Source organism: Typopeltis vanoorti, chromosome 18 (assembly GCF_054136105.1).
Source record: "Typopeltis vanoorti isolate ZY-2024b chromosome 18, IOZ_Tvanoo_1.0, whole genome shotgun sequence".
NCBI classification, from domain to species: domain Eukaryota; kingdom Metazoa; phylum Arthropoda; class Arachnida; order Uropygi; family Thelyphonidae; genus Typopeltis; species Typopeltis vanoorti.
Genome location: NC_143566.1, coordinates 57969909 through 57984282, shown reverse-complemented (window position 1 = coordinate 57984282; position 14374 = coordinate 57969909). Strand labels below are relative to the sequence as shown.

General features: G+C 36.0%; 1 protein-coding gene across 1 annotated transcript in view; it reads left to right on the top strand.

The window, feature by feature from the left end:
• LOC150096698 (cytosolic carboxypeptidase 6) overlaps positions 1 to 14374 on the top strand; it is a 414915-nt gene that overhangs the window by 246625 nt on the left and 153916 nt on the right. Inside the window, exon 4 of the mRNA XM_090408692.1 lies at positions 7796 to 7890. Within this exon, the coding sequence (XP_090264818.1) occupies positions 7796 to 7890 (95 nt within the window). The remainder of the gene's footprint in view (positions 1 to 7795; positions 7891 to 14374) is intronic.

Below are 14374 nucleotides of genomic sequence, written 5' to 3'. Positions count from 1 at the left end.
TTTCTGGCTATCCCCCTGCATGCCTTCGGACCCGTTTCTGAAATTTGCAGCCAATAGAAGCCTCCGAATAAAGAAAGCATAGTTCTAAAGCGCGGGATCTTAATCAATGACAATGATAGAGACTATCCATAAAGTTGTAAGACTTCAGGAACCAAATCGGTAGTAAGCGCGTGATGAATGCTATTTTATTAACAATAGCGCCATCTAGTGTGATGGCGCAAAAAAATGCGGGCAACGGCTAAGATGGGAAAAAATGACAGCGATAAGAAATGCAGTTATTGCAGTGGGATGATCATTACGGCAAATCGTTTCTTCTTTCACACAGAAAATATAAGACGCAGGAAGTGAAAAATGTTTTTCTTGTCATGGTTGCTGTTTTCTTGAGTCAGCCCCTTCTTGTGTTCATTCAGCATTATTGAGAAGAGAACCGACCAGTCAAAAAAGAACTGTGTTTCATGTGTAGCAAGAAACTTTTATGTATAACGAGAAAATATGATTAAATAATATTCACATTTACACTTTTCAGTCGAACAATTGTTGTATTTTAATCATATAAGAAGAAAATAGGTGTATATTCACCTACATCGCATTTTATAGCTGTATAAGTTATTTAATTATAATTTCTAAGTACGGTATATAATAACTGTTTATTTTTTATTATGTTATTTATATTATATGTCAAAATGTAATAAGCGTCTTCTAACGGAAGTAATTTGAGACATACCATTACACCATAACGTAATTCCATTGTGCTAATGTACACTGTTGGGGTTATTTGAGCAGTGGTATATTTGTCATGTGATTGTGTTGTAGCGAAATCCATGTTGTTGCTATGGTGATAACAAACGCAGATTTTTTATATGCATGATATATACACAGGATAATCTGAAATTATATTTACAGTAATGTCATCCTTATAAGGACTGGCTTAAAGGGGCGAAGCAAGAATGCTTTTTATCTTCCCCGTTATCTGTAGAGGACAGTGTAGGGATAAGGTGTTATTGAGCTATTAAAGCTCTGATCATGGCAGGAGGGTAACAGCAATAGCCGAGCCTCAGTTAGAACTTCATTAGCTACAGCATTGCTATCCATTACCCTCCAAGGATATTGGATTGAATTCAACAGTAATGTCAAACAGAAAATGCTTTGCTGTATGACAAGTTTATATTATATAGAAAATGGTGTGTAAATATGATCAGTTAAATTTAAATTGTTTGTATAAACAAAAGATTAATGCAAACCATGGTTGGATTTTTTTCAGTTCTCCTTATGTTTATTTTTTATTTATATATATGTAACTCGAACAGAGAGGATTTCGTTTGCTAATAAAAATTCAGTCTGCAATAAAATTGCACTTGTAACTTCCTCATCAAGACTTTTAGTCCTAAAGCCACTAGATGTCACTGCTGTCAACCGCAATTTTAACAGAAATCAAAAATTTGAACAAAATTGTGATGTTCATGAAACCCATTAATGAAATGCTGTCCTTTTGAGATGTTTCTATAATCCACCCTAACATCAAGAGTAGGAGAAAATCCATGAGAAGGTTCGATCTTCTTTACACACACACACACACACACACACACGCACGGTTGTCTATCGTACAGAATGAAAGAGACAAAAACCTTCGATTCTTTTTTTTTTTGTTGTTGTTGTTCCCCCTTCTTCCTTCCAGTCTTATCTTCGTGTGCGCGTTTTGCTTTCGCTCTAGGACCTCGCAAAGACACGCGCTCGGTGCCGAAACTCATCATTTTTTTTTCTTTCTTTCTTTCTTCCTTCTCTTTCTGTTGTTGTTGTTGTTGTTTTATATCTACCGTCCCTTTCGTATTTCCAAGTCTGGGATTAAAGTCTTAGTGTTAAGAAAAGTAATCTTTAAAGTAGAAACACCAAGGAGGAGACAAGCGTCTGAGAAAACGCGGGCTTCGGTGTTCTTATGCCGCAATAAGCCGACAGAGATTTACGCAGTTTTTATGACTCCTATTGATTGCGATGTTCTGTAGCTTTTTCGTTACTTTCTATCCAACGCTGCCGTGTGTGTTTAGAGAGAGCGAGAGATGAAGAAAACACTCAACTTTTTAAGTAGGAACTGTTGTTTTATCAAGACTCGTGTTTCTAATGTTATCGTCTGCGTGCACACACGCACACGTTCTCATTGCTTTATAATACGTGGCATATTCGCTTTCTGCATCCAAGGATTATGCACAGAAAAAAAAAAAAAAACATTTATGCTTACCTACTTTAGGTAGGCTTTTATCCTATTCACTAGTTCGGTGTTTGTTTTATTTTGTTCGTAATCTAATGAAAAAAATTACGTGCCTTTCAAAATCGATTTTAAAGAAACAGAAAAATCGAAAAAATCTACCAGAGAGAAACTGGTGAAGTTGATAGTTTTTTTTTTAATTATAATACTATTAATACTATAATAAACTTTATAATACTATTTGTCGTAACGTAATGATTTTTGTCTTTAAATTGTGTGCGTGTTCTCTGGCCGATTTCAGAGGAAACTATTTACTAGCAAAGTACTAATATCTTAACCCTTCTTCTGTATCTTTCATTTCTGAAGCTTCTACGATAATTAAAATTAGCTTTTAGGGCTTGATGTAAACGATGTTCATGTTCACATCAAATATAAAAATATTTCAAGCTCGGTAAATTATATTCATTAATTTATTTATTTGCGAATTATGAATTTATGAGTGATGAACTACTTCTACTGTTTTTATAAGTGACTGTTCTCCCTGTTTTTTTTCTTCAGTTTGTTATCTTTGTATTATTTTTGAGTCATCGTAGAGAAAAAAAACAATTTTTATTCTATTAATCTCCAGATTTTTCCTATATCATGTATTATGTCTTGCAATATGGATGACAACATACAGGGTGGTTCAAAATTCCACGTACAAACTTTGAGGGAAGGTAGAGAACATCAAAATTAACTATATTCACATAGAAAAGCATGACTAGAAACGCCCCTGGAAGGTACTAACAGGGACCCAAAGATATAGAAATAACATAAGGCAGTAAGTAGTGTAAAAAAATTTTATTAGGCGTAACTGAACAGTTCAATAGTAGTTGGATACATAATATGGTAAACGAGGTGCATGTCTGCCATCTCAGCGTTCGTAAAATGACGCATGTTCTTCGTACGACATCGAAAGCTTGAATGAGGAAGCCCCAATTGCTCACCTGGAGCGCTGGCGAACAGCGCCACCTACCACTTTCGGGTGGCGTTTCCGGTCATGCTTTCCTATGTGAATATGGTTGATTTTAATGTTCTCTACCTCCCCCCAAAGTTTGTATGTGGAATTTTGAACCACCCTGTATATCCTATCTCGCTCTCGCTACATATTACTGGATTAAATATATAATTTGTCTTTTATAAACCTGCATTTTTACATAGATAGCGCAGTTAATTCAATCACTATAGTCTATTGTATACGTTACTAAGTGTCTCTGGCCTGTTTCTTCTGTATGGCAGACAAGAAAAAGACAGACTATTTGCTTTCTCAGTTTCTGGAAGCACTATGCAATGTTTTCCTCGTGTACTACACATACTGGCCACTGAATTAGAAACATTTATGCGAATGTACGTAAACGTCACTTACGCAACGTATATGCAAAATTCTTATTATTATTATTACTACGTGACACCTCCAGGGAATCCAAAGGAAGGATCCGAGGGAAGAATCCGAGGGAAGGCACCTACTTTACAACTGTCCGTCTCTAACGCTTAATCCATCAACTACGCGCACAACCTACCATCATCATTTACACCAACTCCATCTACTGCCCAACACCACTACTTGTATTTTCACAATCGCAAACATCCATGCCCACGGTGGGATGCGAACCCACAGCCTTTTGACTGGAGAGTGGATACGTCAACCACTCGGCCAACCAGGCTGGCATTAAAATACTTGGTCACGTGCGTCGCCACGTGTTCTAGGGCAACTATTTAAGAATGCTTCTGGTCAGTAAATGTCAATAGTGCTGATCGCAAAGAGAAAAACAAACCGTCTTTCGGAGTTCGATAAAGCGCTTATATTGTAGATGCTGATTGACTAGAGCTACGATTTTGAAAATAGCAGAGCTGATTGGTTTCTCAAACGGTGAGATATCCTGGGATGTTATTCAGTAGTAAAATAACCCATATTGCTTGTTTAAGAAGCGTAACGGTGGTTCTAAGACCGTCAAGAAAGAGTTCGCCGTCATCATAGAAGATTGGTAAGGACAAATCGAATTTCCTGTGTGCAGTAATTGACTGAAGCATTTAATAGAGACTGTTCCAGACCCATATATCATTATGCTTAGGGAACTGAAGAGGATCGTTATTGGCTGTCTGATTTCAAAATAACTTTCTAATTCAGTGGTTGGTATGTGCACGACGGGATTAAAACTACCTGGCCGGCATTAAACCAAAGGGAATGTTGTGATCGTCATTGTGCTACGGAGACTCATATAATTAATAACTATTTGATTCACTTCTCTCCTTAATAACAGACGCAACATGTTTGGAAAATTTATGCGCCGGTTAACGATGGAAATCGACTATAACTTAAATCAGTTTTTTTTCCTCCTCCGAAAATCTATATACCCAAAACTTTTATTTGGTTTGAGAGTTTTAATACATCCTACAATTTTCGGTGACAATAAAGTCAGCGTCGAGTGTAACAGGGCAGTGTTATATGATTTTTTGCGCTCATCTTCAAGTCTGTATGACATGAGTTATTACCCTATTGGCACATTCGAGGAGTACTTTCAGAATACTTACAGTACTTGAAGGAAACCAAAAAGGACGTGTGTGTGTACACACTTTTTCTCGCCACGAAAGGTCTGGATTGTTCTACAGTTCATTTTTATGCACTTAATCAGCTTTGGTTATTACGTGATTTTCTAGCTCCCACTCTGCTGCGTAAATCTCTATGCAGATACTTACAACCACTCCTTTAAGTGTCTATATAGCAATATTAATGTCGAAAATCTTCGACATGAATATAGAGAGAAGGATAAGGAGATGAATGGCATCAATATCACCATTACACAGCTCGTTAGACACTAAAATTTCTCCCTCGAATCATTTGTTGACCATCGTGCTACAGTGTAAGTTGCATAAACAAACCAACAGCTGACCGCGGAAAAGTTCATGCATGCATGCACATATGTCCGAAATGACGTTACACCTTCTCGAACACGTTTGTTCCTGTCTGATCAACTTTACTAAAATCCAAGGCTGGTAATAATGCGAACGTATAGTGTATGTAATTTCTTTCTTATCTCGAATCACGTACGTATTATATATGTTATTAAATGAATTATATTGGGGTTATTTTATTTCTCTTTCTCGGCATATTCCAATCCAATCCGTTTATCCCCTTTCACGTACTATGCACTCCTACTAATTTTGTTAATGGATTTAGAAGAGAGATAATTTTCATCGCCAGACGCGAGATAACCACCCTATTTACTGAGGATCTAAAATAGCTTAAAACAACCTCTATAGTAGTACTAATAAGGAATTGTCATTAAAATAATAACGTTTTTGCTGTACCTTTCTGTCGTTCATTTCCCGCAGTCCCATTCGTCTATCTGTCTCTTCTGTAGTCCACTGACTTCATCTTACTGCCCATTTTTCTTTTCATCTTTAAGTCTTCTCTACTTGATTTTCACTTCCACCTGTGCTTGTCGGTCTTTCTTTTTCTGTCACTCCTTGCACGTTCTCCTGTTCGTAACCTCCCCCCGTTTTCCTGTCTCTTCCTTGCCGACAACTGCTTGTTCCGTTCACTACGCTCATAGTTTCCCCATTAATGCCCTCTCCTGATGTATGGGTTGGCAGCTGAGCCCGAGGAAACCGGTGCTACATTAACAGCATGGGCCAAACTTTCTCCCTTTCGCTTGGAGAACTTCAAATGAAATTGCCTGCCCACCCCTTTTGTCTTCTACAGGGAACAACTTAATCACACAAGATGACACCTTTCCAATATAGCTGATGTCTTCGTTATCAGGAAATGAGAATTTGAGAGCAGGCAATTTGTATCAGACGCTACATATGCATCCATTCAAATGTAATAAATAGCAGACAGCTGCTAGCCATTTTCCTTGCTCTTAATAATGTCCTGCCTGTGTTAGAGGAAAAAGGGTTGAACAGAGGAGGGCTGGCTAGCTGACAAGAAATCCCTTCTAGATCCCCGGTGCTTTTGCATTCCAGGTTATGCTTGCAACCTTTATTCAAACGAAAAGAAAGAAACTCTTGAATAAATACTTTAAAAAAACTGTAAAAGAGACAAGAAGTGAAATAAGTTCTCCTTAATTTGTAGTAAATTCCATTTTCTAGGCACGTTCTTGGGGGGGGGGGGGCGACATTGTTAAAACTTTTGAGGTGTGACGTACGCTGGAACCTTGCCAAAAGAAAAATTCTAAACTTTTATTTCGTCCAAATAAGTTTCTATTTTAAAAAAAAAAAAAAAAAAAAACTGGCGACTTTAAAATCAGAATCGGTTTTGTTTAAGCCTCCCACAGAACGAAATAATAATCCCTCCAACCCTTGCATGAGTTTTCATTGTTCGTATCTTTCAAAATTTGATTTGCTTAGAACCATTCCATATCTGCAGGTTTGTATGATAGAAATCTCGAGCCAAGTTAACCGAGATGTTTATCATATGTAGGATAACCAACTTAGCATTGCAAACTGGAACACTAAAACATTATTAAAAAGAAAAGTATTATTTTTAATAACATTTCCTGTGTAATCTACTTATACAACCTCAAAAGCGAAAGCTTCAGCAATAATCTTACTCATCCCTGAAAACCATCTCGTGAATATTTTCTTCTTTCTTTTTTTTTCTTTTTTTTTTTCCGGAATATAGTCGCTGCGTTTGTTACTCGCCAGAGTTGCTCATGAAATCAGAGTTTAGCTTTTGGCTAATTCCTTTTTCTTGGCGAGAACGTACAAAATTAAGGTAGGAAGAAATTAAGAAAAATCATTGGATACTAAGTACGCGAATAATAAAGAGGGGTTAAATAGGATTTAGAGATGCCGCTTCGTATTAGGAACAACTCTAAAAGAGAAAACAAAAAAGCTGTTTTAACGACATGAACGGAATAACACACGAAAAAGGGAGCATGGCCTGACAACATGATTTAAAGTAGTCCTGTTTTTATTTAATTAAGAATGTTTCTACAAACAAAGGAAACTCTAATGGGTCCAACAAGCCAGACTTCTGAATAGCAATGCTTACTGAAGTACTTGATTCGCTCTTGTGTGTGTGTGGAGATAAATCTCTCTCTGTTTCTCTACTCCAACTATATTAAATCTCTGGGAACGAAAACAACACTTCATCCAATGAAATCCGAGTTGCTATCCAGCGTGTTTGTTTTTCTGTAAGTGGAGAAAGAAACGATTTTAGAATCAACTGAAAAATTTGAATTTATCTTAGGGTTACTGGACTTTAAATTTTTAATGAATTTCCGTTGGACTTTTTATGGACTTCGTTGAAATAGCGAAGATTTCAAAACTGGAATTGATTTTCCTAGAATGTTTAGATAAATGTGTTGGACTTTTGATTACTCAGATGGACTGCGAGTGGACGTTTATCTCAAGAAATCGAACCCTCCCTAAATGCATTTAGAGAGTTTAAAACGTAGATATACTTGTATTTAATAAATCAATTTTTTCGCATTTGTAAATGGACTTTTAAAACTTTCCATAAGTTTTGTATGAGATAATCTACAATCTTATCTTTTAATTTGTGTTATTGCTTGCTCAACAAATATTGAAGTAATTTTCCTTTACTTTCAGAGAGTCATCTTCACCATCGTTAACCTGAGTAAACCATTGAATCTTTACCACAACGGGTTTACTCCAATTGTGCGGTCAACCAGTCGTCCTAAATGGTAGGTGGCTTTTCTATTATTATATATATTTTTTGCGTTGTCTTTATTTGTCCGATAGAGGTCACTAGTCGTAAGTCTTGTGTGTGTGTGGATAGGCTTCATAATAATCTTCTTGTCGGTGTACTCCTTACATGTGCAACCCCGAAAGTGGCAAAACTATCGGAGAAGTGTCATAGGCTCAGTTAATTGTCTCTGCTCACGATTGGGAAGTAGGTTGTGTGTGTGTGTGTGCACGCTCCTGACGTGACAGAGATTGTCACACACCAAAGGCGTCTTGGCAAAAATAGACTATTTTTAAGTATTTTCTCTCCCTTCGGCTCACTAAGAATGAGAAATGTGACTTCTCATTAATAATGGTTTCTTTTAAAGTTGGTTTTGATCCAAACCTTAGCAGAAAATGTATAGTTTTGTTCCGGGGATTCCTATTTTCTGTGAGCCACTAAGAAACCCTAATACGTATTAGTGAAATTACTGCATGCGATTAAGTCCGATATCCTCTTCTCTTCACTAAACAGAAAATGTAATTAAAAAAAGTTTTCTTGTCTAAACAACAACATCCTTCCAGAATTTCTTGAATTAAGCATACCTAATTCCATTGCTTCGCTCAGCGTCTCAGATACCACCGTAACTCCTATTCCATCGATCCTTTCCTTCCAATCCCCCGTCCTCCAGTGTTCGTAGCCAGCTGTTGCAGCAGTTCTGTTTTTGTATGTGCGTGCGTGTGCGCGCGCGTCTCGTGTAATTACCATATGCTATTCCAATCCACTGAATTCGCGGAGTATAGGTCGTTCTCCGGTTGCCTAGCAACAACCTGCAGCTGGTGCTAGTAAGGGATATTTAAAAACATTAAGCAACGGGTTTAATCTGTTGTTTCTATTCGTTCCCCCCCCCCATCCATTCTTCCCATCTACCTTTCCCTCGTAAGAGATTAAATGTCCGGAAGGCGTTATGAGATCCAAACTGTAAGTCGCATGATTGATGTTTGCAACTACGCTTTGTGTGTTTCATGAAAGTTGCGTTCGCCGCTTAGGCACTAAGCAAAACAATTTTTTAGTGATTGTCTCACCCGGTGACAAACAGATAGAAACAATACATCACACTTGAGCAATTTTTTATTTGCTTTTCCAAACGGTAAGACTCATTGTGATCGGAACTTTTTTTTTATTTTAACTTCCCTTTTTCCCTCCCCCCCAAGAATGCGTTGCCGAAGGTCTGTCATTTATTGCGTTTGTAAGAACCTAAGAACTTGTTGTTTCGAACAAAGAACGAAACGACGAAACTGTAGCAGTAAATTCTTGCTTATTTAGGATTTTTTTTTCCTCTTCTTTTGTGTTATCATTTTCCCACTGCAATGGAAAAGAAAACTGCATCGAACGATTCTAGGAAGAGACGAATTGAATTAAACAATCCGGTTTTTTTTTCCTACTTTTTTCCTTTCGGGCCGAAATAAACATTTTTCTATTGAGAATAACAATAACCGACAATTGCAACCTTCTGCAGCGATCTGAAAAGCGAACCAAAGGGTTCCCTTCTTTCCAGTTGGATACGCGTTGAAGTTCTATCTGGTAATTGGAATGATGGTGTGCGGTTTGGTTATCGCGATTATCGAAGATTGAAATTCATCGAATAAATTATTTCTGTACTTTTCCTTACGTTTAAGAAAAAGGAATGAGATGAAGAAATTAAACGTAGAGTAAGGAATACATGATGAAGAAAAAAATCTGATTAAGAAAGTCAAATATGAAATAAGATCTATAACACACACACATATATATATATATATATATATATATATATATATATATATATATATATATATATATACGAGGGTGGTCTGAAATTTTTAGACCGAGATTTTCCGACATAATAATGGTCCGATTATTATATTCTCGGCCTCGACCACAGATGGCAAACTACAGGCAAGATTTGGTACATCTGTCATAAGCATCCATGTAACATTTCAAGTTATTCTATCAAGTAGTTTGTTTTATACAGCTGTCTGAAGCAATATCGTGCGGTTATAAAATTCTTTGTAAAAGGAGGTTTAGCACCAAAAGAAATTCATTCGAAGTTGATAAAATTTTATGGGCACTCTTCTCCTTCGTTTTCGACAATTAAGAAATGGGCTGCCGAGTTTAAACGTGGCCGTACCAGCCTTGAAGATGATCCACGTGAAGGACGTCCAAAAAATGTAACAACACCAGAAATCATTATATTTTATATCAGTACTGTATAATTTATTATTCTTGAAGCGAATAAAAGAATCGAGAGATCTATCTTCATCCTGGGAGAGTAATGGATGGCAATGCTGTAGCCGATGAAGTTTTAACTGAGGCTCGGTTATTGCTGTTACCCTCCTGCCATGACCAGAGCTTTATATTATATTATATGGCGCAATAACACTTCCCCGTTATCTGCAGAGGACAGTGAAAAGATAAGGTCCTCTGCAGATAACGGGGAATATGAAAAGCATTCTTGCTTCGCCCTTTTAAGGAAGAAAATTGAGTATTGAAAGAATGAAAGAAATTTTTTTAATAATATTTGTTATCTTTTAGTAAAAGTTGAGGAATTAGCATTACTTATATTTCGCTTTTTAATTATACAAGTAATATGCATTCATTGAAAGTCATATTTGTTGTTGAACCTGGATATTTTTTGTCTTATTTGCTCAGTATGAAATGATGAATTCATGTGATAATAAATTCATAAGTATTCTGTGCAATTTAAATTTTACTCTCTTGTTATAAATATTTTTATTCTTAAATAAGTAGCCGTACAATACCAGTAAACTAAAAGCACATAAGACACAAAAAAAGAAAAGAAAAAAAAAACGTTTTCTATTTCTATGTACTAATAGAAATTTTATGTATGTAATATTTTGTCTCCTCTAGCATCAGATAATACTTTCTCAGTATTCTCTGACTGAAGGAAAAAGAAAAAATAACAATTAATTCTTCTCCTTCCAACTCTATCGCTGTATTCATGTAAAAGTGCTGGAATGCTCATTGTTTTTTTTTTCTTGGCATAAATCATTCATCTCAATACGCTGACAACCATGAGATAGTTCTCCATGACAATTTTCAACTGATACTTTTTTGCACGAAAACTAAGAAAAGAGAGACTGCTCTCATTTATGTTATAGTCTCATTGTAAGAATAGACTTTATGCTAGTGCCAGTTTATATCATTGCAGAATAAATTCAATGAATTTGTTTGCAGTGCTAGAAATGTCACGTGCGTGTGAAGATGATTATTCTACGATGGACTATAATAATTATAAAAGAAGCTGTTGAGTGTGTTAAGGCGTGCTATACTTGCTCGAGTAGTTGGGTAGATGTAGAATTTCCTTTGTTCCCCATGTGGCTAAATGCAACCCAGATCGATAATTGGCCTCCTATGTTCTTAACCATGATAAAAGATCTTACGCAGTAATCTTGCGTTCAATCTCCATCGTCTCCTCTTTCATTTTTCTCAGCTGAAAGCGGATGGGGGATATCTGTCTTCTCTGGCCAGTTCAGAGATCAATGAGGCATTGCTTTTGCCATCAGCCATGAGTAGCCAGCAATTACTGAAGATGAATCCACGTGCACACACACACACACACGAAATGCATTTGTCCGAACGGAGTCTCCAGAAATCGTGATTTAAGCAAATTAGTAGTGTCTCCGAAATTCTGATTATTTATCATCTTCTTCTCCACTCTTTTAAGGCATCCATTGCCGACTGCGTTAAATTTGAACATAGTTACTAAGAGATATATAAAGCTGTTCTTATATAAGTGAAGCACGATAGCTTATGTTTGAAATACTAATCCAAATCTGTGATTGTGTTGCTGAGTTATGAACTTGTATATTAATAGTACACACACACCGGTTTGTTTTCCAAAATCTTCCGATCAACTGCTTTTATCGTGGGTTGATTTGACAGGAAAATTTGGCATCTTTCTCAATTGAATTTATCCATTTCAGTTTCATTCCGTCAGTTTGTCTTATTTAGAAGTAATGAATGTCAAATTATTTATTTTAAAAAACACAAGTTAGTCTCTGATTTTAAAGAAAAAACTTCTGCGACTTTTTTCGTTTTTTTTTTACATTATGCTAAGTTGTAACAACCGTTTTTGCTTTACATTCTCCGAATTATCCTCAAACTCCTATTTCTTGTTTTTTTAATCTTCTGTTTGCTCTTCAAGCTCTGTTAATTTTCCTGGAAGCTTAATGTTTTCGATACTCCACCTCACACCACCATTACTACTTTTTTTTCCTGTTATTTTTTTTCACCTCTAATTAGCTTGTTTCTGGGGCTTTGATAAGAGCTAATTTAAACAACTTTGCCTATCTTGTGTTCGTTTGCTTAATTGTCTCATCACTTATCTAGTCTTGGGTTTGGATTTCCTACACACCATAGTACTTATTTCGCAGTGGACCCACCCACCCCCTCTTTGCCTTTAGGGGACGACTAATTTATCCGTCCATTCTTTTCACCGAACATTAACACAAATAGCCGATGTCCTCTGTATACTTAAATAATGCAGAGAACGACAACCCCGTTTTCGCAATCGAAGAAACAAAATATTTACAACAATTTGGCATTAAAATACGTGTTCATAGTACAGTCGCATTAGCAGCTAATTTCGGTTTTTTTTTTTTTTTTTTTTGCATTTTTTTTCATCAAAGAATGGTGGCGCTGTAGCTGTTTTATCGTTTCTGTATCAGATGGAATCGAAGCAAACGGCTCAGTTACGAATGCAGCGACCCCTATAGTCAGCTAATTTATATCTATTTAATTTCGAAATTATATATGGTGTTTATACTATCTGAATATTCTTTGCATATTTTAATTTAGCTCTCGAGGATTGAAAAAATGTCTTTTTTTTTTCCATTGTTTTCCTATTAAATTTGTAGTCTTCTGATTTCTTCCTGCATTCTTTTAATACATTTGTCCTGAACGGTGTTAAAGTATCAGTTGCGTCTCAGTTTCCATAAGAATTCTAAAGAACAGCCTGCGTCCTTCTTTCCCCCCCCCTCACTTTTACCCACATGATCGTTTAAATATGGAATTAGCAAGTAGTCTAGTCACTTCCAAATGCGAGTGGCTTCTTCCCTAATAGAAAAATTTTTTCGCTACTTTGCAGACTCGCTGGCTCCACTTGTCTGGAATATAATTGTTTCTAAGAGGCACTGTATGTCTTCATGCATAATGAATTAGCACTCTTCTGCTACAGAGAATTTTTCCTCTCATATATCTGCTCCCATCATTGCCGCCTAAGGTTTGTTGTAGAAAGAACGCAACGGTTTCTTTTCTCATATTGACCTGTCATATTTAAGTTAGTTTTCGATTGGGTAAACATTGCCAGTGATTGTTTTTGAAACATTGATTGTGAGTTGCGTTAGGAAACTGTTTTTGAAAGAATTTTAAAGGCTATAGTTTGTTTCATTTTTTTCTAAAAAATGACATCAACTGCAGACAGTTAGCTGGATGAATATTGATAACAATTGGCTTTCATGCAATGCGATTTATCGATGGCTCCGAAAACTTTCATTTAAAATATTTACAACTTTGAAGAAAAAGTTTTTTCTTTTTTTATCTTTTGTGAATAATTCTTCAACTGGCCTGATATTTTTGCAGCATCAGGAAAGAAACTATAAATAGAAAATAGAAATCATCATTTGCAATAATAAATTAAAAAAATTATCTGTTATAATAAGAATTCATAATTAACTCGAATAGCAATAAAATTTATTTATGAGTATCTTTGTGTCTTTCATCTCTTGGCTTTCGTTCGATGAAAGAAAGAAATGAAAGACACGACTGACAGACATTTCGTTTCATTACTGTTTTCTGCTTCCAATTATAAAAAAAAATGTTTAATTAGATTTATTATGTTGATCCCATGCACGATAGTTTGGTTGGTCAATGTTTAGTACATACCAAGCATGCCAAGGTTATTGCTTTCTATCATTTTAAATCGTATTCCCACTTGGTCATTAAAAATAGCCTGAATGAAACTAGTGTGATCCGATATAATTTAACGTATTTGATCACCATAATATGAGTTCAATAACAGGGTTGGAAAAGGAGAACCCCGTTCGTGTTTGATTTGAAGACTTGTACATTTGCGTTCCATGGGAAACATACGAGACGATGGTTCTAAAGTACATTCTTCTGGCTGCATGCGTTTCGACGGATTTAGTAGAAAGAGTGGAGGAATTTCTTAATACCGATTCATTATGAACAGTTGCCATGGAAATTAAACACCTGTGCGAAAGTGGGTGGAGATGACTGGTAAGAGGCGGATCAGTTATTAACCTAATTGCTTTCTTTTGTGATTGTATAAAGTTTTTAGCTGCTCGGAAGTAAACTTAACGCCTTTAGTGAAAGTAGAATCTAGTTTTTGGATGCCGAGAAAGAAGTGGTTGTAATATGTTTTTTTTTTTTTTTTTTTTTTTTTTTTGCCAAGAAGGACTTAATGTCAGGGTAATTCCAAG